Source organism: Papaver somniferum, chromosome 11 (assembly GCF_003573695.1).
Source record: "Papaver somniferum cultivar HN1 chromosome 11, ASM357369v1, whole genome shotgun sequence".
Lineage (NCBI taxonomy): Eukaryota > Viridiplantae > Streptophyta > Magnoliopsida > Ranunculales > Papaveraceae > Papaver > Papaver somniferum.
This window is the reverse complement of record NC_039368.1, coordinates 42,633,470-42,661,165: the sequence shown is the minus strand read 5'-3', so window position 1 is coordinate 42,661,165 and position 27,696 is coordinate 42,633,470. Positions and strand designations below refer to the sequence as shown.

Here is a 27,696-nt window from a genome sequence, read left to right as displayed (position 1 = left end):
TACCTCAATATGGAAATACTTGTGATCGGCCACACAAGATACCAGGACCGGTTACACTAGTTACCAATATCGGTTCCATCTTCACATGGTAATTCTTGTGATATGTCAAACTAGTTACCTGGACCGGTTATACCAGTTAACAGGACCGGTTACACCAATTACAAGGATTGATTACACATACTCATGTTCGGTCATACCCTCACACCAGTTACAAGGATCGATCATACCAACACATGTTGATTACTTAGGATCGGTTACACTAATTAATAAAAACCAGTCATACCAAATCATAAGTCAGGCATTGTGATTAGTTATACCAAGATAAATAACATAGGTACGATTGGTTCTACCATCTCACACATATTGGTCATCCAAACAATGAATAGCCAGACCAGTGAGCCTAATGATTCCCCTTTCGATTAACGAAACAAATTCATGAATGTAATTTATTTAAACAAATGTAAAACATTGTTTCCTAGGATGAAATCTTCACCATAACCCGTTCACATAATTATAACAATATATATAAGATTATGTCGATGTCATATCTACGAAGTTCAAAAGATAAGCGTTAAACTTTGTAGTCTAATTCCCTAATACTATGATCATATTATTATGATCATGTCACATCACTAGAGTACTATACAATATGTATAATATATACAACCTCACAGTTATGTTTTCAATATAGAACGACTTGAAAGATACGTTAGGAATGAAACAATTCAAGTCAATATTACTAACCTCAAGTGGAAGGATGATGTCGTCGTTGTAGTTCGCTACTTTTTCACATTCTTCAGGTCTTCAGAGTAATACTTGTATGTCTCAACATTCTCAGACTTTCTAGTCTAACTTAAACGAAGTTGACTCTAGTATTTAATCAAGAGACTTTAGATGAGTTTTGACAAACTAAAATATGACAACCAAACTTGACATATCAACGCTTGGTGAGTTCAACCGAACTATGCTCTAACAAAATACTGATGAACTTTGCTGCTCATATGTTTCAAGAATTTGCATCCATCACTATCATTAACTTTCTTCCAGTTTCTGAACCCATTTACAGTAAAAACATTCTTCAAATCATTGTTTGAAGGTTTAGTAGATAGCAAGGTAGACTAAAAGTTGCACCCTTGCGTAGAGAGTATTCTTACCATGACGAAATAAACTAAACCATGAATATAAAAAGGACGTTGGTTACCGGGTTCTCCAGATAGTGAGTACGTCGACAACTTAGGTTGATATGAATCGGGTGCAATATATTCTCGATGGTTAACATCATTTTCCTATACTTGAGGACGTAATCCTGGATCACGTTGCAAATAACTGATAATATTGATAATTCTCATTGGATGATTGTCAACAATTAAAATTTCGGTACTTGGAACCCCAGTGCTTGGAATCTCAGTACTTTTTATTGGATAAATTGTTGTTTGGTCGTTAACATCTGGAACCTCGGTGCTTCTGGTTGTAAATGATAACCTTGCAGTTTGAGAGTCATTGGTGGATATATCCTCTTGAAAGAACTTAAATAATGTAGTGTGTTGAGTACCCTTTCTCTTTAACTACAAAAAAACAAAAGTTCCAATTAACATTAGTTTAGTGCAGCCACAATGGATTAATTGTCTTATATAATTTATTGGGTAAATGACAATAACTATGCTCCATTAGTCCATTTATAGAGGGAGGATCCATGGACACTCTTATATGGACAAGGTCAGACAAGATTTGCGTCATTTTCTCCGCAAAACACAAACGATAATGAATTAAAGTCTAATATTTTGATGGTGTATTCTTCTTATAAGACTCTACATTCCTACAAAAAATGAGCACAATTCGAGATGTATAAAACCACCATCTACCCCTTTGAATATCAGTCGTTCAAAATGAACGGTTGAAATTAAGATTGGTAGATGGTCGGGTTTGCTATCTCGAATTGCATTCATTTTTGGTAGGAACGTAAAGTCTTATAATAAGATCATATCAACAAAATATTAGACTTTAATTCATTAACGTTTGGGTTTTGCGGAATAAATGGCGCAAATCCTGTCTGACCTTGTCCATATGAGAGCCTCTTTATATATATGAACAAAAAAAGAAATCCATAATAAAATAAGGGTTATTTGGATTTTGGTACTTAGGTTTTGTCTAACATTAGTATTCGGTCTAACATTTGTCCAGCTTTGCGTTTGATACTTAGAATTGACGTTGACCGGAGTTGAATGTGTGTAACTAAACTTTAATTAATTTTTCAGAATAAAAATATTGTAAAAAAACAAGTTTACAAGTGTACCCTTTAGGGATTCTAGGATCCAATGGTTGTAATAAGATAATCATTCTACGGTGTTGATGTCTTAATTATCTTCTCTCTTATCACGGATTTCAGGCTTATTCGCGAACATACTGCGAATTTCTTCTCCTCACTTATGTAGCTCCCTGCTACTGGCGTCTCCATTCTCTATAATCTTTATGGTATATATCTTTTTTTTTCTTCCTTCTTAGTTGGAACCCATCACATAAATCGATCAAAGTTAGCTTTGGATCAAATGACGAAGAAAACTATTGTTGCAGCGATTTAGAATCTAGGGTTCAATTCAAATGAAAGAATAAGTCAAACTGATGTTATATGATTTATTACTGTTGTTGCGGAGACGATTGAGATTCAGATATGGTATAATTTCTGTTCAGTTACGGTTTAGATGTTTTGAAAAATTGAGGATAATTTCAAGTAAAAACTTAAGTTAAAGTTTTGATTCTTCTTTGAGTTTCAAGTTAGGTTCAGAACAGAATCAATTGAATAAGGTTTCAGTTGGAATTTCATTTATGAATTTATTAGGGTTTCAATTGAAGATTTTGATGAAATAATGATTATGTCTTGTTGCAGGTTCATTATCTGATTTGGGTTTCAATAGGACGTAAGAAAGATTGGGGACAATGACGATCTATCTTTTTCGTCCATTTATCCCTAACTGTTTACTTGCCCTTATTTCTGATTCTTACCCTAAATTGGAACTACAAGTACTGAACACAGATTGCCTGGAAAGATCAAGCGGAGTTGAGTGCAGTTGATTTTAGTTATGAGTGTGTTAGATAATGGAGCTTAAAGGGTGTTCAAAGGTTACACTAGTTTTCAGTCATTTTCAGAATTTTTAGATTTGGGGATAGGCGAAGAGTTCAGAGATTGGTGATGTTGCAGGTACGAAGCTGCTTTAGTTGATACGAGAGAAGTAAGGGAAGAAGTTTATAAACTTGTTCAATTTAATTTTGATATATTGATTGAAGTTGAAATTAAACTGATAATTTCTGAATTCAGGAATATGACGATGATGGTGCTGCTACCATTGTAAATATTTAACAAATGAAGGGTATTATCGTAAATATATAAATATATTAGATTTATTATTTATTAAAATTTGACTTAGCACAGTCAAAAGAAGTCAACGTCAATTCCAAGTATCAAACGCAAAGCTGGACAAATGTTAGACCAAACACTAACATTGGACAAAACTTAAGTACCAAAAACCAAATATCCCATAAAATAATCAAAAAAATGTTTCAGGGCATATAGATGCTTTCCATTTTATATCCACTTTCATCTTTATCCCCGCACATATGTGCAACAATTTTCTTTTTGTACATGTAATGAATTTGATTAGTTCTTGTACAATGTTAAACAATAATAATATTTATAATTTAAAGAAATTCGGATAATAATTAACGAATAAAAAATCAATCAACTATAATTTAAAAACAAACAACCTTAAATTTTAATACTTTAAAAAATTAAAAAAACACTAGCTTTTAAATATGAAAGGGAAAATTCAAGTCCACAAATTGAAATTTGCATTCAATCATGAATCATCTAAAAACCAAATTCAAACAACCCTAGATGTTAATTATGAAAGAAAAGAACTATAGTCCACAATTTAAAATTTACATTTTATTCAATTATTTAAAAAACAAATTGATAAGAAAATAAAAAGATACCTTTAATACAATCACTTATTCACTTTCGTATCGCCTGGAGATGAAAAATTGCAGAGGTAAGAAGTAATATTTTAGTATATTGTTCACTTTATGTCCCCACATTCTTCTTTGTAAAACTTATAAAAAGTTAAATACTAAATCGGAAAATCTCTAAAGCTTATAAAAAGATACACATGTTTAATAAGCAACAACTCCAATACGTTTTTAGGGTAAAAAAAAGTCAAAAAGTGGTAAACGGTAACAAGAGGAGTAATCCCACACCCCACACATTCGGTAAGATTTAAGTTTAACAAACTTCGGAAAATATTTCTAATCCATCCTTAATATATTTAGAATTTATTTTAAAGGGGCTGATGTTGGGTGTCTTCCCCAAAACAAAGGAATTTAATAACAACTAATGAAGATTTGCAAAACTTTAGAGGAGGCGACAACCACCCGTACGTGACACATAGCTCTAGCCACACATGCACCAACTTTTAACCCACTAGATGATAAAGCTGACTTGGTCCAGGTACTGTTTTATATTTATATTCTCAACTACATTAGTAGAAGTGTATTTACTTTACTTTTATATATATTTAGGGTTTCATAAGCACTAAGTGTCTGCCCTATCTCTTTTCTCTTCTTGTTGCAGCCAAACATGAAGAAGAAGATCTTGAACCCTCCTCACAATAAGAAGACTAAAATACCTAAAAGCAAGAAGATTAAAAGTTATAATGAACCTCACATGGAGAAGAAGAAAAAGAGGTGTGGGAAATGTGTAGAGATTATTAGTCACAACAAAAGAACATGTGTTGGTGGTGAAGTTGGATCTAATCCAACTGCAAAGAGGCAAATAACTGAATATGATGCAGAGAACTTCACGTTCACCAACACACAAACAAGTCAAAGCAGAAAAGTTAAGGGTGAAGTTAAGTCAAACAAAAAGAAAGGAACTGCATCATTTGTTGGTGAATGTTCTATAGGACGTAGCAGTTAGAGAACTAGAGCACCATCTTTTACTTCAGCTTCTACAAGACCTAGCATTTATCAAAACTTTTTTGGAATTTAATCTGTATCTCAAGATATAAAACAAGGAAATGGAAAGGGAAAGGATAAGAAGAAATAATGTAAGTCAATGGAGATTCTCTAAATTGGATCTTTTTTTATTTTTATTGTAGGCCTTTATTTTTTGTGTTTGCAGTCTTTTGCTTTTGGGTTAAGACAATGTTTCTATTTATTAGTACATTTGCAAACTTTAAGACTTAATCTTGAATGAGATATTTAGTTATTAGTACATTTGCAGATTAGATTTTCAGTTTATCAAGTTCCTTACATATGGCAATAAGGTGTAAACTTGAATACATAATTCTGTTTTTGGTAGTAATGAAGCCTTCATCTGAAACCCACCTAAAACCATCACAAGTTGTGCAAGTGAAGTATGCTATGTTCCTGTCGTGTTCATTCTTGTAAAACTTCATTTTCATCTTTGATTTGCAGTGGTTTGATCTTGTAGCAGGCAATTTTTGAAGCAGTGACCAGCTTTTCCGCAAGTATAACAATCATTCTCTACTGGTAACTTCACGATCTTGCAATTGACATGATCAATGGAATCGTCAAACTATTAGAAGTATGTACAGGTTGGAATTGAATACTTCAAAAACATAAGTCCATTTGTTTCTTTTGTTTTGAGCACAATAGTTACCTTATACCATTGCATGGTATATATTTACACCTAAAATATATCCAAGAAAAAACCTTTTGGTTATGGCTTCCTTGTTCTCAGATAGAACATGAAATTAGGTTTTTTTTTTACTCTTACCTTGTTATTAATAGTGCTGCTACTGTGAACTAGAGAATTTGTAAAACTTTTACTCATGTCCTTATGTATGCGTTTATTGAAGATTTGGGGAGGGGGGGGGGATTTTTGAGCTAATTGGTAGGAGAAAATTAGGGTTATTCTTTGCAATTTATATGAAGTGAAGTTGCGTAAAAATACCGTTACAAAAGGCGTGAAATCTGGTCCCTTGATTTTTTTCTGGTAGATTGATGAAAAGTGTCAATCCGACCGTTACAAAGGCAGCACGTTTACTTCACGTGCTATGAGTCACCGAGTTAACTTGAAGCCGATTTAGATACAAATTCAGTGAGTTACTTAGTCGACGGTTAACTTGTCTTTTGCTAAGCAGGTTAATTGATACGTGCACATTTTACGGTTGTTACTCGTTTTTTCAAAAAAAAAAAAAGATGGAAAATGTCAAACTGCGCCACTTTATAAAGTGATTCAAAATAACGGTTATTTTCTTAATTATACTACGAAAAGTTGGACACTTTATCAAAAAACCCATACAAAAATGGCTGAGAATGAATCATGGTTGAAGGATCAATCTCAATTAAAGGAAAATGATTCGTATCATGTTTTAAGTGATTTAAGGAAAGGCAAAATTGTGTTAACATAGAATGACCTAAGACAAAAGCAAATAAGGAGAACAACATTTCATATTGATTTAATGATATTAGATTAAACTTTCAGACATTAGTGTTGTTTTCTATTGTTAGGAACAGTCCGACAACACTAATGTAGAAAAAGCCTATTAACAATTTTTTTAAAGAAATTATGAATGAGTCGTTACTTTTAGTTCTTTAAAAGAACTGCACGAAACATAGGTGGAGACATGTATACAAAGATGATTGTTTTTGTGTGCCAATTTGTGGTGGGTGTTTTGGGTGTACAAAATTTAGCATCTACAAATTATTTTTTAGATTTTTGAGTTTTCAGGAAAATCAAAAGTTAAAGATACATCCCCATATTTAGTTATATTTTAGTTTCAAACCCCTCCGCGGAGATCACATATGAAAAGGAGAAGGTACCTAGGATGCTGCTAACTTTTTTGTTTATGAACCTCCCTTGTACAATCGATAAGTATAGATCATAAATACTTGTACCTGACTATAAAACAAGGCAACCTAGTATGTAAATAAACTATACACGAACCGAATTCCAACAAGATCAAGTGTTGTGATCTATATTTCAAGACATAAATTCACAAAAACAAGTCTTATAGGTTCTTTACACTAAGTTCTTGTAGTCACTAATTTCAATGTGCTACTTTAATGAAATATGTGGCAAAGAGGGCCTCCCTCTAGCATGAAATAAAAGGAGGGCCCTAAATAATGAAAGATTAGATCGAGTGTTTTTTAGTATGGTTAATACGAGAAGGTGGTATGGTAAAGAAAATAATAACAATGAAAATAAAAAGATTAGATTCCTGTTTTTTGCGGCTCCTAATGAAGATGAAGGAACATGCTCCATAATAATTGGGAGATGAGTTGAGAGAAGGATCTTCGTCATATGATTTCTAGGCTCGGACATGGTACGCCCATGAATCCATCTTAAACTTTCCCTATATGTTAGGAAAAGGATTAGATTCAATGTGAGCGTTTATAAATGAACTCGGAAAACCTTTAAGCAACCAAACACCCAAAAGAATTTATAATTGCTCTAGATGTCCTATTTCGAGAATTTTCATCTTTAAATTCCACAACCAAATGCACCATAAAATTTTAACTATATATTTCAACTCATATATATTTCTATAATAAGCCCAAATTATACATATTTCTTCACAAATATTCACATAACATTTTAATCTCATAGTCTTGATTCATGTAACATTTTAATCTCATCATCTTGATCCATATTGGGTCATACATTGACTAGCTTCTTTCTACGACTCGATTAAACTATTTAAGTAGGGGTGAGCATTTGGTCCGTAATCCGCGGATTTAACCGGGACCAACCGTTCATTTGCGGATGGCTTCCCAGACCGTTCGTTAATGGGTTAGATGCAGATGGAATTTTTGAAATCCAACGGATAACAAATCGGGCGCGGATGCAACTTTAAAAATTCGTTGGACATCCATATCCGTTAAATTAAGGGCATTTATATAGTTATAGAAAATACTATGGATCATTTAGGAAGTTTTAAGATGTTTGCTTGGGGTGTTGTACATGACATTTTTATATTTGTATATATATATAGGATATGTAGGTTTTATAAGGAGTCATTTGTGTTAGCTTTATTTTCTTTACTATAAACTTTAACTAATACAAATCTATTGGATTATCCGCATCCAACCCGTCCATCCGTGTATCCATTGGATGCTAATCCGTTTGATATGGATTGGATGCGGATGCCAAATTCCAAATCCGTAGTGCAATGAATTGGATGTGGATGAGGCGAAAACCGGTCCATACCGGCCCATGCTCACCCCTAATTTAAAATCTAGGAATTACTGGTTAGTCCTAGAATGAGAGACCCGTCTAATGACTAGTCCATTCATAAAATGTTTTTAATCGCTGGTCCAAAAACATGTTTTTGGACCAGAAATTTTATCTCCTAGTCCATCCCACGTGTGAGTAAAATGATGCCTAGTTTTTATATTCCGAAAATAACCTTTTCTGCAATGAACATACAAGAATAGAAGATAAGAAAGTATTTTCGTTCTTCTTTTCTTTTTTTTTTCAACAGCTCGGATCCAGTTTTCTCTCTGCTTCAGTTGGTTTTCTTCAATTTTAGATTTTCGATCTTAAATCCCCAGGTAATTTCTATAAACCTCTTCTCCATTCCTTAATATTTGTTATGCTTTTTGAATTTATGTTTGTTTTTTCAAATGAAATCATGATGAGCAGCTCGATTTCATGATTTGGTTGTTTTTTTCATTGTTTTCTTTCTAGATCTAGTAATTGTTATCATTTTTTTATGATGTACACTGCTCAATTGCATGATTTAATCCCGTTTTTGTTCGTATTTAATATTTTTATGTTGATTTTTGAATATGATTTTGAACTCGTGCTACTATGTTGATTAGATCATCTTATTCTTTTGTTAACATATCATTTTGATTATATGTATGATTTTCGTTCTTTCTAGATTTACAGAAAATCACAATTTCAAATATTTTTCTAGATTTTATGATCCGTACATATAAATATGTACTGTCTTTAGTATGTTTTTTTGTGAAATTTGAAAAAATATGGGGATTTGTGTTTGGTGGATGGGAAATTTAGGAATTTGTTTGTTTTTTGAAATTATTAAATCAGAGAGAAATTTGTAAGAAAATTGAGACTAATGGTATGTGATTGAGATTTGTGCAGTTTGGGTAAATGTGTGTTTTTTTGTTAATTGGAAATTTGGGGTTTGGAGAACTAGTTAGTTATCACTGCTTTTGAGAAAGCATCCATAAGAAGCATGATAGTTCAGTAGCATTCTGAGTATACATATGAAAGAATATCATTTAGATCTTGTACTTATCTGTAGCGATTTTGCGGTACATATTTGCATGCAATGATTTCACAGTACACATATGCATGTAGTGATTTCACAGTACATGTTTGTCTATAGTGTTTCACAATACATATTTGCTTGTACTGGGGGGAGCTCTTTTATTACATTGACAAATACTTCAAAGTTAGTTATTATAGCCCAGCTAATAGCTATTAGACATGTTCGTACTACATATTGATATGTATTCTAGGTAGGATAATATAATACAAGGGTTTTTAAACAGTACATATTAACCATGAACTAGGATTTTTGGCACTACATATTAATATGTACCGTAGGATATTTCCGCAATACATATTTCCATGTACAGTCAAAAACTTTCTGGAAAGGTATTATTAGATGTGTCACATGGTTTTAGTTTGATTGAGGTTACATTTGGGTGGACCGTTTATTTTATAACCATTTGTGGCTTCTTTTGCAGTCTTACTTCCCTGAATTTGTTGACGTGGATGAGAATCAAATAGAGCAATGGAACCATAGAACCCCTCTCCTCAAGATTTTGGAGTCACCTCGAATGGACGGAGAAGCACAAGAACTTTGTCTATGAGAATCATCATTTATCCCCAGAAATGCCTAATTAGTTGCAGTTGGAAGAAGAACAAATTAACCATACATCCATCATAGCTAGCTGACTACCTCTCATCCTCCCAAACCATACCTTTGTCTATGGTGGCAGACTAGCAGTTGAGGTTAGCATACTTGCAAGCATTAAGGTTGAGAGACAGACTGGAGGAATTATCTCATCAAATTAAAAGGATCTGATACTCGGTACATATCGATATGTATAATATGGTTTAACTCGGTACACGTAGATATGTACTGGGTTTTAACTCACTACATGTCGATATTTACTAAACTTGGCTAAATTATATAGTTTTTGGCAGAAATTTCTTTTGGCTCTAGGTTACTACAGGAAGATATGTACTGCCATTATTTAAGGCTTCATACTTTTTTCTTAGTCTCTTATATTAAGTTCATACGACTAGTATGTTGTACTATAAGAAGTATTTAAACACATTAAATTTTTGTTTTGCGAACTCTTCATGTACTAATATAATTTTGAGTTTCAGTCCTGGTTTTCTTATCCTGTTAAGTTTTACAGTACATGCATATATGTACTGCCTGTACTTAAGGCTTCATACTTTCATTTTTCCAAGTATTCATACTGATTAGTTTGTTGCAAAACTATAAATATAAACTAACAATATTAGACAACGATACAACACTGCAAATAAAAAAAATGGAATGAAGACATACTGCACTTTATTTGTGATGGGCATTCAAGCACCAAGCTGTTCTTATTACACAACAAAATAATGGGAATTCAAGCACCAAGTTGTTCTTATTACACAACAAAATACGTGTAGTACATATCAATATCTATAAGGTATTCACAACAAAATTTATACATACTAATGGCCATTGTTAACTAATTTTCCAGTATAGGGAGACATCTACTCTTGTCTTGTAGTGTTGATACCAAAAAATTATGAATAAGTTCCCATAAGACGCCTTACTTATCATTTGCAATTGCACGTCAGTCAATTTTGGTCTTCATTCTTAATCGTATTCACCAGAATATACAACCCCTTAAAACTAGATATGTATATTCTCCTAGGGTCTTTTGCAGGTGCTTTCTTATTCTTTTTCGTATTCTTCACATTACCTGCACAAACAAGTCATTTATTTCAGTATAAATGGATGTATATTGTAATCTAAGAGTAGATATCAACTATTAAAAACATATTGTTGGTATTCAAGCATCACAAAAAAGGAACTTTCCATCAGTACATATGGATATGTACTATTGGATATATAATGTCAAAAACATTTTGCTTGCATTCAATCATCAGAAATCAGTTTTTTACATAATGTAATATATTGTTGGTATTCAAGCGTTAGGAACCTAAGTAAAGAAGCACAAGAACACTTTTATTTTTTTTCTTTTGCAAGGTAGTACATATTGATGTGTTGCATTATTTCCTTTCAGAGTAGATATCAAGGAACTGTATCCGAACAACAAAATATGTACTGAAAAGTATGTAAGATATAAACTAGGTTTTCACACAAAACATATTGACATGCACTGTTGTTTTGAAACAATATATATTGTTGCTTCTATAAATATGTACTATTTGTTTCAACCTAGTACATATCAATATGCACTCTTGTTTTGATACATTTTCAAGTATCACAAAATTAATATTCAATCCATATCAATATCTATTGTTGATAATCCATTACATATCGATATTTACTCAGCGAAACTTCAGTACACATTCAATATGTATTGGGTATCAGACGCTTCAAATTGATAAGATGATCCTCCTGTCTTTCATGCTTGATGCCCTCAAATTTTCTAACTACATATTGTAGGTTTGAGAAACTACAGTTCTCTTCCTTTTGCTTTTGGTGAAGTAGCTGCTGTTGTTTTTCCTTTGGTTTTTGTTGTTATACATATTGACAAAATTAATATGTAAGTATCCACTACATATTGATAGTAAGTAACACTACATATTGACAGGGTAAACAAGGTTTTCACATACTACATATCCATATTGATAGGTTTTCACATGTCAATATGTAGTTTCAATGTGTTAATAGACTACTTATGGATCACTACATACTGATAAGTTTTACACACAAAATACCACAAAATAGTAAGTAACACTACATATTGAGATGGAGGTTTTCACATACTACATACCTATATTGACAGGTTTTTCACATGTCAATATGTAGTTTCAATATGTTAATATGCTACTTATTGACCGCTACATATTTTTATGTAATTACTCCTGTAATTGTTATTTTTCTGTAATTACTTCTGTAATCAGCAGTTTTTCTTCTAGGGATTTGTATGCAGTACATATTGATATGTCCTCAAAACAGAAAAATAGAAATGAAAAATGAATGACTTAAAACTGAAGAAGCAGAGAAGGATTTGTTTTGAACCATTTACTTGTAATTCTTCCAAAGAGAAGCAACATCCAATTGAATCTGGTAGAGACTTCAACTGCATCATCAAATAATCCTCATTAACTACAACAAGTATTAGACATATATGAGCCAAAACACAATAATCCAGTATTAAACAGTTATGAGTAACAGGAAAACGAATCATAAAATCAGATCCAAAATGAATCTCCATCAGAACAACTATGTCAATCTTGTACGATTTTTCGTTTTGATCTGATTTTTTTCAGTTGATTTTGTGATGGTTTCAACGGATTTTTGTAATGATTTCATCAAATCTAGGGTTTTGTCGTTGATTTTTCTTTTGTTGTTGATGACCGATTAAGAAGATCACTTGAATACGATGAGGTAGAAAAAAAAAATGAGAGGAAGTAACAGGGAAAAGTTGTTTAATGGAAGAATTGCAGAGAGAGGTTGATTCTTTAGTATTCACACGTATAATAAAAAGGGTACTCGGGTCTTTTTGCAAAGACCAGAACTTTTTTGGACCTCCTATTCAATGTTTTTTCTGGATGGACTACAGACTAATCCGGATCGGATTTTATGGACTAAACAGGAAATTTCTCATTTAAAATTGTAGGTGCTCGGGTAGATCTAGAAGTAGAATGGGTCAGTTAAAAGAGAACCCAAACTACGTCTTGCCTCACATTTCAATAGCCTGGCTTCTCAAAGGTGCGAGCTTAATCGATAGAACGATGCAAGTCAAACAAAAGGCAAGCGGGCGGGGTACGGGTCATGATTCTCATGAACCACTGTGAACTCACGTTGACGTGGCAGTCTAATCATCTGACTTTGACGCGTAGCCGTTGGATTCCGTTATTTTACGTGTGTAGTGTCTGAGCTTAGGATTTCTTCTATCGTCAGATTAACGGTTAGTATTGTCCAATATAAAACTAGTAGATCCAATTAAGGGACCTACCAAAATTTTGATACAGAAAATCTTTTCAAAGAACGAACAGGGAAGAAAAACCCTGACTCCACATTAGGAAAGTCTATTTTATTTCAGACACTTCTTCTTCTCTCTTCGATCTGTGGAAATTCAGACACAGAATCGAGAGATCAATTTCTTGAGTCTTTTCAAGGTACACGAAAATCCTAAATTTCTCTTATTTCTGTATCATTTTGTAATGGATCCAATTTGATTCTGATTACTCTTTTAATTCTTAAGGTTTGATTTTCTTTTTTGGGTTTGTTGTTGTCTATTCTCAGATCTGTGTTGAAGAAGAAGAGGGGGTGCTAGGAAAGCATATGCAACTCTATCCAAGTCTGTTATAGAGAATAATAATTAAGAATGAGGACTGGAGAACGTGTTGCAAATTTGGCTCTTTTAGGTTATTCTCGAAACTCATTGTATGTCATGTTGATTGCCTTATCTTTAACTCAGAAAGTTAGATCGACATACTTATAACTTTTTAAGAAATTCGATTGATTCATGCAATGGATTAACTTTTTTTGCCCTGGTAAAAGCAAATTTTAGACAATTGCACTTCAGAACAATCAATTACACAACCAAATAATCCTATGTTATTTGAATTTCGATGTTAGGTCTGTGGAGACAGACTTGTGATGCTCATAATCCTTATAGTTGGCAACTTAACTAATAATAAGTTGGTAGTAATTCGTCACTCATAAATATGCCCTTGTGTTCAGCAATGAAGTGGGACTGATTAGAACATCGTTTGATTGGATCGCCCATGCCTATTTCACCAATACCTCTTTAAGTACAACAAGTGTGCTTTTTTGATGTTCTGGGCATACTTTTGTAATCTGATGTTGGACTTATTGTCTTTCCGCTGGATGAAGTAAATGTCTGATTGTGCTGATTAGAAATAAGCGCTTTAGTTTGTTTGTGAATTCATTTAATCGGATAAATTATCAACCATATATCATTACTGATTATTTTCTGTTTGCAGGATTATCTTTGGCACCCCTTGTTGTTAAGGTAGATCCAAATTTAAATGTTGTTTTGACAGCTTGTCTAGCAGTTTATGTGGGTTGCTACCGGTCTGTCAAGTCAACCCCACCTACAGTAAGTCAAATAGTTATATGCCAGTTCACATCCATTTTATTTTCATGTTGCTGGTTCCTGGTTGTAGTAGTGTATTAGAGTTTAGGCCTATTCTGATGATTTGATTAATATATTAATGCAGGAGACTATGTCAAACGAACATGCCATGCGCTTTCCATTAGTTGGGAGTGCAATGCTTTTATCACTATTTTTACTTTTCAAATTCCTTTCAAAAGACTTGGTTAATGCTGTATTAACATGCTACTTCATCGTACTGGGGATCATCGCGCTCTCGTATGTTCTCTCCTTGGTTCATACTACTGTATTTTTTAGGCTCGTTATTGGAATTTTCTCTTATGTAATCTGATGTTTCCTCTTTTTCCGACATAGGGCTACATTGGTACCTGCAATTAGTCGTTTTCTTCCAAAACTTTGGAATGATGAAGTTATCGTCTGGCATCTACCATACTTCCGCTGTATTTGATCTCACCTTTGCTCTTTATTTTTATTCATCTTTTTGTGAGAGTACAACTATTTACTTCGATCTATTAGTTTTGTTTTTAGTTTTGGAGCCATTGTATTTCTCCTGTTACTTTAAGCGCCACCTGCTGCCTGCTTTTATGATCACGTGACATGTCCTTTAGGAGCCTTCAATTGAGATAAAGTGCTTATGTTAGTTCTACTTTTTTGTTTCCTGGCATTGCTATCTTTGGGGTTATCCTTCTTTATAATGGACCTGAATTGAGATTATTACTTAGTTAAGCACTTGGTTTGCTGGTAATGCAGCAAAGAGAAGTTGTATGGCCATGTAATCAAATTCCTGTTTGTACCTTTCTGTGGATGATCATGATAAGAACCAAAGATGGTATCTTATGCTTGTCGATCCTTTTATCCTGCTTTATTCTCAGTACTGAGTCACTGGAGGTCCAATACATTTTTAACCCTATTCTCAGCCATATTTGAGCTCTTTCTTTTCAGTTCGGATTTCAAATACCTATTGACTTTTAAGTAATGCACATGGAGGGATGTGACCAGTTTCAGCTGTTTTTTATGAAAAACTAGTGACGATTGAGAAGAAAACGCTGGCCATGTTCAAACAGGAAAGCAGTAGCGGCCGTCATAACAAAAACATTACAGAATTTGAAGTTCGAATTCCAAGTAACATCTATATGATGGACTAACTACTCTCAAGTACATAATGTAAAGTAAATTAGACTCAGTACAATGATGATTGTCTCTTTTGGTCTCCACAATTCTACATTGAAGAGAATCTGGATGATGTATTCTCCAATATGACGTTCCAATGCCACTTCTTGGGAATTAGAACCTTCCTTTTAACTCCCTGTTAGTAAAACTCTAGCGTACCATCTTTTTTTCGAGTTCTATCTTAGATTCTCCAAGTAAGACCCGTAAATAATCTGAGCATTAAATTAAAAGTGGTCTTACTGAGTAACTCCTTTTTTCTTCTTTGTTTCTTTACGGTTCTGCATATGATGGGTTTGATTGCTGCATTGGGTGCTTTTGTATGATAAGGTTTCACATGTTAGCACCGTGATCCACTACATTGGTTCTTTTGCATATTGTCTTTTCCCGGAAACTAATCTTATCATCCTTGTGGTTCTGTTTTTTTTATGCTTACTACAGTTTGATTGTTAACCTTAAGTATTATTTACGCAAAATGATGTTTATTTTTGTGCTTGCTTAAACAGCTGTGGAGGTTGAGTTCACGAGGTCTCAGCTAGTTGCAGCAATCCCAGGAACTTTTTTCTGTGTATGGTATGCTAAACAGAAGCATTGGTTGGCTAACAATGTATTGGGCCTTGCATTCTGCATTCAGGTGACAACTGACCCATGGAAAGCCATATACCGTTGTTCTTTTTTTTTTTTGATTTATTGATTTAGGCTCTTAGATCCTTTGTAGAGACATTATCTTATTTGCTTGATATCATATGTTCCAAGATGCGTGGTAAAATACGTTTGTTCTTTTTTCCTCTGGAAGTTTTTTTTTTGTTTCTTATGGATGTGGTTGCTGCTATAGTCATTGCGTGTTTCTTAATTGACGATGCAAGAGTGATATATGGTATGTGTGTCGTCTTGAGTCACATGTCAGAGGTGTCAAACAACTTAGGATAATTAGAAAATTTAATTGCTTTCCTTGTAATTGTGGGTATTATCTTTCAGTTAGAGTTTAATGATCCGAAATATTTGTATATACATGCAAGAAAAAGACATTAACTTGGAACTTTATACGATGTTTCTACACGGTTTTGTAAACAAGGCTAGGAAGTATAGACAAGTACTTGCAACATTATTTGGGCACAGATGGAACCACTTAAGAACATAGAGAAGTTGGGGACATCTTGGAACATAATTTGAGCATTGCTCTGTTGAGGCTGGGACACATTATATAGAATGTTTGGAAAGATGTGCAGGACCATCCTCTAATTAGTGATATAGCATTGAAAAGTAGATGTATGTTGCATATTACAACTTTGCTGGAACTATGATACTGGATTAGAAGTGCTTCTTTTTATGGTTTAAAGCTGTGTATGTCGTAATGCATCAATTATTTGTTTCTTCTTTTCTGTTTCATTTTTTGAGCTGCAATAAGCTAAATAGCTCGTGTGTGATCAATTTTGCAGGGGATTGAAATGCTTTCCCTGGGTTCCTTCAAAACTGGTGGCATTCTCTTGGTAAGTATATACATCTGATACCATCAACTAGCTAGTTGTGTCACTTCAACCTGTAATATTAGCGTTGTCAAATGCTAACTTTAATTTGCTGGATGATCTTGTTTCTCCAGTGTTTTTGTCCTTCTATGATGCAGTTTCTGGTAAACAAATTAGTATTGCTTGTCTGTGCTGCTACTAATTGGGGATACTTTCTCTCATTGCAGGTTGGTCTTTTCTTTTATGACATATTCTGGGTATTTTTTACCCCGGTGATGGTTAGTGTTGCAAAATCATTTGATGCTCCAATTAAGGTTAGTATTCCCTACAAATCTAGATATCCCTGTTTGGTTAAACTTGTAGCAGAATATACATCATGCTGACCGAAATACTGTTTTCTTCTCAATTTTGCAGCTTTTGTTCCCAACAGCAGATGCTGCTCGACCATATTCCATGCTTGGACTTGGGGATATCGTAATTCCTGGTAATTGGTTAACTTATACTTGTTGTTTTGTGGCATAATCATGTTAGATTGTGTCAATTAGGTGTACATGCATTGCAGTATTTTCTTGCCTCAAAAACGTTATTTTCGGTGAGTGCCCTTTTCCGAATATGTACATGTCTATTTCCTGTTTAGACTTTAGAGTAACAAATCCCCTTGTGTGCTGGAATTTTTTGTATCCATCTGTCATTCCTTATGGTTCTATAGCGAAGATCTTACATTGTTGGTGACCTTGTATCTTCTAGGTTGGATTTTTGTAACATCATTACTTTTTTTTTTTTGTAATTTAATTTCTAATCTGATGAGAAATTTTTCCTTGATTTTTTTTCCTGAAGGCATTTTTGTGGCATTGGCACTTCGATTTGATGTTTCAAGGGGAAAAGAAATTCGATATTTCAATAGTGCATTCTTTGGTTACGCCCTTGGTATGGTGCTTACTATCGTTGTGATGAACTGGTTTCAGGCTGCACAGGTAACTTACGCAACAAGTACTAATTATCCTGTTGGTATAGTGTTTATCTTGTTTCATTTAGTTAGTTTATTCTGTTGTTTATTTTCTTGTTTCAGCCTGCCCTTCTGTACATTGTACCAGCTGTAATTGGATCTTTGGCAGTTCACTGCTTATGGAATGGGGAAGTGAAGCAGGTCTGTTTTAAATCTTTTGTTAAATTAATGGTTCCCTTGACTTATGAGGAAACCTCTTCTACATTTATATTCAATATATCAGATTTTCTATCCTTGAAATTTATGTAGGTTAAAACAACTAGTTGAGACCAATTTCTCTGGTCACCAAGGAAACAGAAAGACACATTTGATATCGAATGCACACTTAGTTTGATTTATTGCTTCAGTCTATATAGATTACGTAGGACATGATTTTTAATCTGTTAGGGGGGAAACATGGGGATAACTTCCCTGTTACATGAAAACAAAAAGTTACCAGATTTTTCTTCTTTTTCAGTATTTCAGTGTTCTATGGCTTTAAAAGCTTCATATTTTAAACATTTTTTCTTGGTCCCGAACTTTTGAAGTCATATTTTAAACATTTTAAATGTACTTGGTGCAAATTTCATCTTGGTTGTAGTTTTTGTCTGATCTATCTTTCTGTTGTCATTTGTAGCTACTGGCGTTCGACGAATCCAAGACTGACGAATCCAAGACTGACGAATCCAAGACTGCTGCTTCATCTGAAGATGGAGAGTCTAGTAGTAGTGTTGATGATTCCAAATCAAGTAAGAAAGATGAGTAAAAGGAGAACGTCAAAAGCTTGCCTAGAGATAAAGATATGTACATTTTTACTTCGGGTACATTACAAAGAAAAGGAATGCTATTTGAACTTAACGTTTAGAGAACCCCAGCTTAATGATGCCGTTGGGCTCTCGGCTAGACTGACTTATGAAAACTGATAGGGAGAATGGTTCAAGGATGGGATGCCATTTTATGTAACAGATTTTGGTATCAAAAAGTAATAAATTAGATAATAGTTAATTTATAAAATATGTATTACTGCTCAGCGTAGCCTTCCACTCTTAGATCCTTAGATCCATATGATTCCCTTTTCCTGAAATCAAGTACTATATATACTCATGTTTTCTGGCTCAATTACAACAACTTGGCAAGTGCATCCAAGCACACACAGATGATTCAGGTAGTTCGGCAGCAACGAATTTGGCCTGAAGTATGCATCTGGAAATCATTTGTTTTTGTTTTTTTCTTTGAGAATAAACTTAAAAATGAGATTACATGTGGTCACCGATAGAAAAACTCTATGAATTAATATTGAATATTGCTGGGATCACCAAAATTTATTAGTTAAGAAGACATTAATTAACGAAACAAAAATATAACGCCTCGGATTCTTGCGGATTTTAGACCTATCAGCCTTAGCAACACAATTTATATTCATCTCCAAAATCCTAGCCAATAGATTAAAACCCATTTTAAATAGGACAATATCTCCAAATCAATTTGTTTTTTTTATCAGAGAGGCAAATTAATAATATTATCATAGCACATGAACTGCATTTGATATATCCAAGATCTATCAAAATGGTTTTTTAGCTCTCAAGATCTATGCAAAGCTTTTGATATAGTTGAGTGGCTTTTATTAAAAAAGCTTCATCTTTTAAGCGGATCACGAGACCAATTTTCTCTAATTCAAGGGATTTTAATTTGCCATGTCACCATATCACCATGTCTCTTTCTAATTTGCATGAAGATTCTCTCAAGATTCCTTCAAAAGGCTACTAAAGAATATAAAATCTTGAGGCTTAAAATAAACAAACACGCCCCTATTATCTAGTATCTACCACCTTTTTTTCGCCGATGACTGTTTTCTGTTCACCAAAGCGGACCCGGGGGAGCAAAAAACTTACTGGATATTCTATCTAATTTTGGGGAAATCACAGGCCAAATAGTAAACCTGCAAAAATCAGGTATCTATTTTAGCCCTAAAATCCATCCCAAACATGGAAAAATAATAGCAAAAATCCTAAAAGTTATGTTGATGACCAAAAAAGACAGATTTCTCGGAACCCCTCTCTTTTTTGATAGAAACAAGAAAGAGAATTTCGAACACTACTTCAAAAATACTACAATACTTTACAATGTCGGAAAGCAAAACTGTTATCTCAAGCGGGAAGGACAGTCTTAATTCAGCCTACAAGCTTACCCAACATATCAAACACAAATGCTAGCTCTTCCAAAAGACACTTTAGATAGATTAGATAAAATTCAAAGATATTTTTGGTGGAATAAAGATCGATCAAAGGCAAATATGGTTATATAAAGGCGTGTATCGACATGTGTAAACCAAAATCGCAAGGGGCTTGGGAATAAAGAATCCTCATAATTTCAATATAGCCCTTCTAACGAAGCTGGCTAACAGAGTAATGACATAAAAAGAACAATTATGAGTGAAACTTCTTGAAATGAAATATTACCACGATCAAATCCTTTCGAACCGTCGAGAAACTACGAACTGTCTTGGATTTGGACAAACATTCAAAAAGGTCTAAATATTATAAAAGAAAATTTTATTTGGCAAGTGAAAAACGGAGCTAATACGAAAATATGGGAAGACAATTGGATTCCTAAGGTGGACAAAATAAATAAACCAAGCGATAGGGAAGACCTTTTGCCGCAAAAACTAGATAAATTTTTCTCTCCAGAAATAAAAGAAAAAATATTAGCAATTACTCCAAATAAAGAAGAGAGAGACGGGATCATATGGAAACACCATCAATATGGGGATTTCATGGCAAAAAATATCTACAACTGCCTTATCAATCAAAATACAGACAATGAGGAGAATAGTGACTTCCCTTGGAAAAAATTATGAAATATGCGGGTTATCCCTCAGATTAGACTGTTTATTTGGAAACTAGTTCCAAAAAGGCTACCAACCACTAACAGACTTGCAGCTCACAACTCGGAGATATCTCCTGAGTGTCCAATGTATAATAACCAGTCGACGGAAACGAAAGATCATTTCTTTAGAAAGTGTCCTTTTGCTAGATCAATTTGGTTTCATTGCTCTTTTAGACACAGTCAATACGCAAATTAACACGGACTCTATTAGCAAGTGGGTCGAAATATGGATAACAGATTCAAAATACTCTCAATTTTGTGAACAGATTGCAACCATCCTTTGGTTTATTTGGAAATACTAGGATATGAGCCGTGCCGTAACGACACGGGCTTTGGTTTGAAATGTTTGCTTCACTTGTTCGATTAGTTATATTATTGTAAATCACACTCTTTAGGAGTTCAATGTGTAATAAAACATTGTTATTGTGACGATTTCTTAATACTATGAATTTGTATCATGTATCTTACTTTATATCATTAGTTGTTAGTCTGATGGACCTAATGGTCGATCTATCAGCAATCAGATCGGCAATGAAACTTTTTTCCACCATTGTTTTTCTGTTTCTGAAGTTGTAGAATGTGATGGTCCTATTGCTATACCGGAAAATTATCACTTACCGTTTTTCTACCCATTGCAATCATTCGATGATGTCTGTGAATGCAGATGAATTATTTCCATTTACTGCAATTTTTGCAGTATTCTTACTGCAATTATTTCCATTTACTTATAATTAAAATGAATCTCCAACAATATTATTATTAATTCAGTTAGAGTGCCAATTCGTATACGTTAACCCAGAAAACTCAACTACATTCGTGTCTCCCAGTAAAGAAATCCCTTGGTTGCTCATCTTTTCCCGTCATTCGATTTTAGGCTCCCTTTGTCATTGCTTGAATAGTTCTATCAGTTTTTCCATTCGGGTTTATCAGTGTAACCTTCAAAGAAAATTATTGCAACATGCTAGATTCTGTTGGTACTGAACAACTGTTAAACCTAAAACGTGGTCTAATTATGGTAGCCTTTTTAAATTCCTATTATGTCGACGATTAACCTAGGAGGGAGGTAATGCATTTCCAGGATATTTTTTGGTCATCTTTTATGTTCTTGGTGTATGGAAATTTTCAATAAACTTTCATTAATCATAAATTTTGTAAGCGATACGTGAAAATCTGATTGATACCATCAGATTTCAACCAAAGATTGTGAAGTAACACATGAGAAGGTGATCTTTGATCATTATATTTTAAAATCCTACACGAAGGATGTGTCAATCAAATCCTCATACGGGTATCATTTAAATTTACACCAAGGATGTGCCAATCAAATAACAGTAGTGCTGGAACTTTCCTTTTTGTCGTAATAGGTGGAGATTTAAAAAGTATTGGTAAAATGAAAATATGCAATCTCGTACTAATTTCAAAAGCGATACGTATGTGTATTTATATGATATGTAAATTGGACGGAAAACAATGGATTTAGTAACGTACCGTAGTAGCCGTGGAAACTCAAAATGAGAGACAAAACAGATACCTGACATGAAGGTGGACACTATCTCGAGTCTTCAAGCATCAAGTCGACTAAAATATGTAAAAGTTAAATCTACTTTAAATTGAATTGAAAAGAAGTATTAGCAAGATCGTTGATTATGTATAAAGAAATAGTATCTTCTATGAGAATAACCATTTTGTTTTATGTCAACTGCGGGTATATAACCATTTTTGTTATCTCAAATTTAAGATAAGCAAATACTCTTTTTATAAGCCGTCCAGACATTCTAAATATGAAGAGATGTAATTTCAAGGTTCATATAATATAAATAAAAAGAATAATTAATCAGGAATCCCCAATCCATAGATACCAACATGTACACGACTTAGTCCAAATAAGAGGCTGAAACTCTCCGGCAGAAGTAGCAATACAGTTAAAAAAATATTTAAAAATTCAAAGGGCAATAACGGTGGAATCAGCGTTTTCTTCGTTAATTATTTTCCATGATAATCTTCTTGATTTTGGCCGAAAAAGTCAAAGTTAATTTCGGCAATAAAAAAAAGATTCAATGATATGGACGGAAAACAATGGGATTTAGTAACATGCCGTAGTAGCCGTGGAAACTCACAATGGAAGACAAAACAGATACCTGACATGAAGGTGGACACTATCTCGATTCTTCAAGCATCAATTCAACTAAAAGATTTAAAAGTTCAATCTACTTTAAATTGAATTGAAAAGAAATATTAGGAAGATGGTTGATTATGTATAAAGAAATTAAGAGTATCTGCTAAAGAGAATAACCATTTTGTTTTATGTCAACTGCATGTATATAACCATTTTTGTTATCTCAAACTTAAGATACGCAAATACTCTTTTTGTAAACCATCCAAACATTATAAATATGAAAAGATGTAATTTCAAGGTTCATACAATATAATATAATATAAAGAAAAAGAATATATAATCAGGAATCTTCAATCCATAGATACCAACATGTACATGACTTAGTCCAAATAAGAGGCTGAAACTCTCCGGCAGAAGTAGCAATACAGTTAAAAAAATGTTTAAAAAATCTAAGGGCAAAATCTTATTGATTTTGACCGAAGAAGTCAAAGTTAATTTGGACAACATAAAAAAAAAAGATTCAATGATATGGGTATTAGGAAACCTAATATAAGAGTAAAAATGAATAGAGAACAATCATTTTTGAATATCTTTTAACTGCAAGCGAAAAAACAAAATCCATACTTTGACTATGAAAGGAATTAAGTTAAAAGAGAATTTAATTTAGAATAAACGAAACGGTTTCACATTAAATGAGAAAAGTAACTCCCAAATAAATGACATTGGGAGGGTGAAGAGGAAATTAAAAAACTTATTAAATATGTGGCACACTCTAGGTCACTCTTTGTATGCTAAAAATATAGATTGAAAATCTTAAATATGTGGCTCAATCTCAACCCTTCTTTATATGCTAAAAATGTAGATTAAAAAACTTAAATCTAGTCCGTCTTTTATGTGTCCCAAATATAGATAACCGTCCATATGGAAAAACACCATTATACCTTATAATATAGATAGATGTGAAGTAGTTTTTAGAAAAATCAGTTCAGATCCAACTTCATTGATTCAACAAATTAAAAAATTCATCTAGTCTACAACGTGCGATGAAGAGGAAAAAAATAAAGGTATTTTCATGTACCTGGTTATACATGACAAGATTGGGCGATAAAATTGAGGATAAACCTCTCTTGATTCGTGAGAATCAAGCCTAGAGAAGAAGAAGAGATCTGACTCGGAGAATCAGCCTTAGCAGAGGAAAAACAAATTACATTTTCATTAAACTGGATAATCTCTCTTACACAGGGTCACTAGCTTTATATAGCTAGATTAGGAGGATGACTAGCACCCTTACAATTGATATAAGATAAAAGTATTACTAAAAATTAATAACCAACCCCAATATGATAAGGGCACACCCTCCAATCCCAAGTACATGACAACCCCCTCCAATATTGGTACACCGTACATGACATTCCACCTCCTTAAAAACATCCTTGTCCTCAAGGATGAGAGATAAATAAGCCGACTTGAGTGTTTGACAGTTGCGCACGAGAAGACCAGTACCCATTATATCACAGAAAAACCCTGTAAGGCCTTGTACTTGGAAATAAAGGGCGCAGCAGTCTACTGACCGTTTTCCTGCGAAGTACACCGTACATACATGGTCTCAGTTTCTCCCTTAAACGCAACCAGTGCAAACATGTCAGTTGATGACCATAAATCTTCAGTATAACGCAGATTGGAATCCTTCCACACTTCTCTCTGCTTCACAATATCTCTTTTATATACTTTAGCCAAGGCAGGAGTATAATTATCCTTTCCTTCAACCTTGTAATCAAAGATGTTACCAATACCAGCGAAACACCTAACAACAAGATGGACTGCTTGAAAGTTCCCATTAGCTACAGCTTCACCTTACGTGTCTGTAGCCCTCATATGTTGACAAGGAGGAAAATACTTGGTTAGAAGGCCTAAGCAAACCTCCAGCTGTTCAAAAACCGTCGAATAGATCCCCTCCTCATATGTGAATATCATGACAAAAATGGCAGCATAAATATCAGTGAGAAATTGTCTAACTTGCAATATACTTCTCTCTTGAGCCGCAAGTCTGGTAAACATTTCAGATGTAAGCAATGGAGAGTATAAAAACCTGATTTTTGAGGGATAGACATCACCTTTTGTTGTGAGGATGTCAGTCACTTGGGTGGATAACGTCTCTGCTAACAGGAGTGTTCCGTTAAGCATTCGATAAAACCGAACAACACCTTTACCCCATGGCTGCAATATGGAAATGGTTGAAATATCGAATAGTTGTTGCTGTACACACTGGAACCATAAATTGAAACTCTCACAGTGATAGTAACATGGATCTTGTCCTCTCATTGCTCATATCATACCATATACACCATTCTTAAACATAGAACCCATTGTATCTTGACAAAAATATACTTTAACAAAGCAAGAGTAACTCCTCATGTGCTGAAACCCTTTACCACGATCAAATATGCTTCTAGAATCATTAATACCTATCTTAAAAGATTCCATAGGAAATCTCAATACAGGAAGAATTAGAGCCCCCACTCGCAGTTCTACTAACCCCTGACAGTATACAAGTAATGTATCGAAGGGAACACATATTAAACTCGCCAAACCAGGTGGAAGAACAAATAATAATGCACAAGAATGAACTGCAATCCCCACAAGCAACCCACACTTCAGTTGAATAAGAGAAAATGCTTCTCCCCACTTCTCGGAGCTTTGAGCACATGAGCATTTATAAGCATTCTGAATTCCACCGATTTGCATCCTCAGGAGCATCGGAAAACTGTTAGTAAGATATCCTCTTCGTGACATTTTGACAAGTAATTTACTAGTATCACCATTATCACCCAGTTTAGCTAAAACAAATAATAAGAAGTCTGTAAACCACACCTTCATTTGATGCCCAAACTTAGAATCAAGAGTAGAAAAATAAGAAACCCCTAGAAGAAGGCCGATCACTTTCCCACGATCAAACAGACTGCGAACAAAATCGAGAAAAACAGAGTTATATACATCCATAATTAAGTTGTAACCTACCTTTCCCATTTTGTGCTGCAAGAGATGATCAACTCCAACACTCCAGAAATTCCAAGCTGCACTCTCAGGAAGTTTACTAAATATCACCCCATTGTACCTTTCAAGTAAGGCTGACCCACGAAAAACAATCACACATGATGTATCTTTATTGAGATGGACCGCATAATCGTCAACAAAATAAGAACACCCCTCGAAAAGTTGAATTACTTTTCCACTATCAATTACTTTATCAATAAACTTGAAACAACAGTGAAAAGATATCCCAGTAGGCAGTGTGGGGTTGAAAAAAAAATTGAGCTCAAAATATACATTATCCATTGGAAGCCTTTTAACAAATATCTTACCTTGTTGAAGTTGTAAGAGGATATCATCTTCGTCACTGCTCAAATTCCAAGATACAACCTCAGGCCTTTTAACAAGCAGTTCATGTGCCTTCCCATGTTTAACCATCCATACCAAGAAAAAAGTAAAAATTCTATCTATCTGGCATTTTAACAAACAGCTCATCAACATGAATGTCAGCATCATTCACAAACCAACCAACAATCCCATGGATAGACCAGAATTCTAATTGGTACCCCAAAGTTAACATCCATGGAACAATCAATTTCTCATAAGAATTGAATGAAATAAGGATACGCTTACCTCGGTCAAATAACGAACGAGTGACATCAAGGTAGATAGAAAAACAATTCCCCGAGTTTGATTTGTTGTAGTAAAAATCTAGGGCAGAATAATTTACTCCACCAATCTTCATTTGATTTATCCGGGTGAAGTCCTTAACATCTGTCTTTGCAGTTTCACTAAATTGAAAATTCACACAATCGAAGGGACCATCCTTTTCTTTAACAACGCCAGCGGAAACTGAGTCAACTTTCTGAGATTCAACCATATTGAGGACTTGAGAAGAAGAATCTAGCTGAACAGAAGTAGGAATTGATTTTGCTTCCTACGATATAACAACACTGAAGTCTTCCGAATCAGAGGGTTGAGCAACAAAAGTAGGAATTACGTCGCCGTTTCCAATTGATTTAGTAGGATCTTCTACATCCGATAATTTTGAAGTAATTTTTGAAGCTCCTACTGGATCTTCATGACTGCAGTTTTTCTTACCAAAATATTTCTCCATTGTTGAATAAAAAACTTCTTTGGTAAGCATCGTTGATGCTAAATCATCACGTTGCTTCTTCACTTCTAACATTTTCATATTCAGTTCTACCAATTTCGATGTGATTTCCTCGAACCCTGCCCTCAAATCCCCCATGGATCGAAACGGCTCTTGATACCAATTGTCATGTATTATACATGACAAGATTGGGTGATAGAATTAAGGATAAACATCTCTTGATTCGTGAGAATCAAGCCTAGAGAAGAAGAAGAGATATGATTCAGAGAATCAGCCTTAGCAGAGGAAAAACAAATTATATTTTCATTAAACCGGATAATCTCTCTTACACATGGTCACTAGCCTTATATAGCTAGGTTTTGAGGATGACTATTATTAGCACCCTTACAATTGATATAAGATAAAAGTACTACTAAAAATTAATAACCAACCCCAATATGATAAGGGCACACCCTCCAGTCCAAAGTACATGACAACCCCCTCCAATACTGGTACACCGTACATGACAGGTATCCATAAAACGAGGTGGTCAAAACCTTCTTGGAACAACTTCGGGGTGGATTGGATAGTCTTCATTGATGCATCGTATAATAAAGAG

At 34.0% G+C, this 27,696-nt stretch overlaps 2 protein-coding genes across 3 annotated transcripts; one reads left to right on the top strand and one right to left on the bottom strand.

The window, feature by feature from the left end:
* The first annotated feature begins 13,228 nt into the window (after positions 1 to 13,228).
* On the top strand, positions 13,229 to 18,982 carry LOC113322440 (signal peptide peptidase-like). 2 transcript variants are annotated; one of them, XM_026570518.1, is made up of 12 exons: positions 13,229 to 13,372; positions 13,500 to 13,621; positions 14,204 to 14,319; positions 14,441 to 14,592; positions 14,689 to 14,774; positions 16,008 to 16,135; positions 16,941 to 16,991; positions 17,195 to 17,281; positions 17,382 to 17,451; positions 17,805 to 17,941; positions 18,037 to 18,114; positions 18,590 to 18,982. In XM_026570518.1, the coding sequence occupies exons 2-12, from the start codon at positions 13,582 to 13,584 to the stop codon at positions 18,716 to 18,718; spliced, it is 1,074 nt and encodes a 357-aa protein (XP_026426303.1). In that variant the 5' UTR covers positions 13,229 to 13,372; positions 13,500 to 13,581; the 3' UTR covers positions 18,719 to 18,982. The 2 variants fall into 2 exon arrangements, with proteins under 2 accessions (XP_026426303.1, XP_026426304.1); XM_026570519.1 differs by having other exon boundaries at positions 13,241 to 13,372; positions 13,500 to 13,640.
* Positions 18,983 to 24,139: 5,157 nt separating this feature from the next.
* LOC113322546 lies at positions 24,140 to 27,419 on the bottom strand. Its single transcript, XM_026570656.1, has 2 exons — positions 26,618 to 27,419; positions 24,140 to 26,455 (listed from the first exon to the last, which is right to left on the bottom strand). Exons 1-2 carry the CDS (start codon positions 26,642 to 26,644, stop codon positions 25,280 to 25,282), a joined length of 1,203 nt encoding a protein of 400 aa, XP_026426441.1. The 5' UTR covers positions 26,645 to 27,419; the 3' UTR covers positions 24,140 to 25,279.
* Between the last annotated feature and the right edge of the window lie 277 nt (positions 27,420 to 27,696).

Coding starts and splice junctions, on each gene's coding strand:
- LOC113322440 (XM_026570518.1), top strand. CDS start 13,582: ATGAGGACTGGAGAACGTGTTGCAAATTTGGCTCTTTTAG. Junction 16,136..16,940: donor GCCTTGCATTCTGCATTCAG/GTGACAACTGAC, acceptor TCAATTTTGCAG/GGGATTGAAATGCTTTCCCT. Junction 17,282..17,381: donor CATTTGATGCTCCAATTAAG/GTTAGTATTCCC, acceptor TCAATTTTGCAG/CTTTTGTTCCCAACAGCAGA.
- LOC113322546 (XM_026570656.1), bottom strand. CDS start 26,644: ATGTCACTCGTTCGTTATTTGACCGAG. Junction 26,456..26,617: donor TCGTTCGTTATTTGACCGAG/GTAAGCGTATCC, acceptor TTAAAATGCCAG/ATAGATAGAATTTTTACTTT.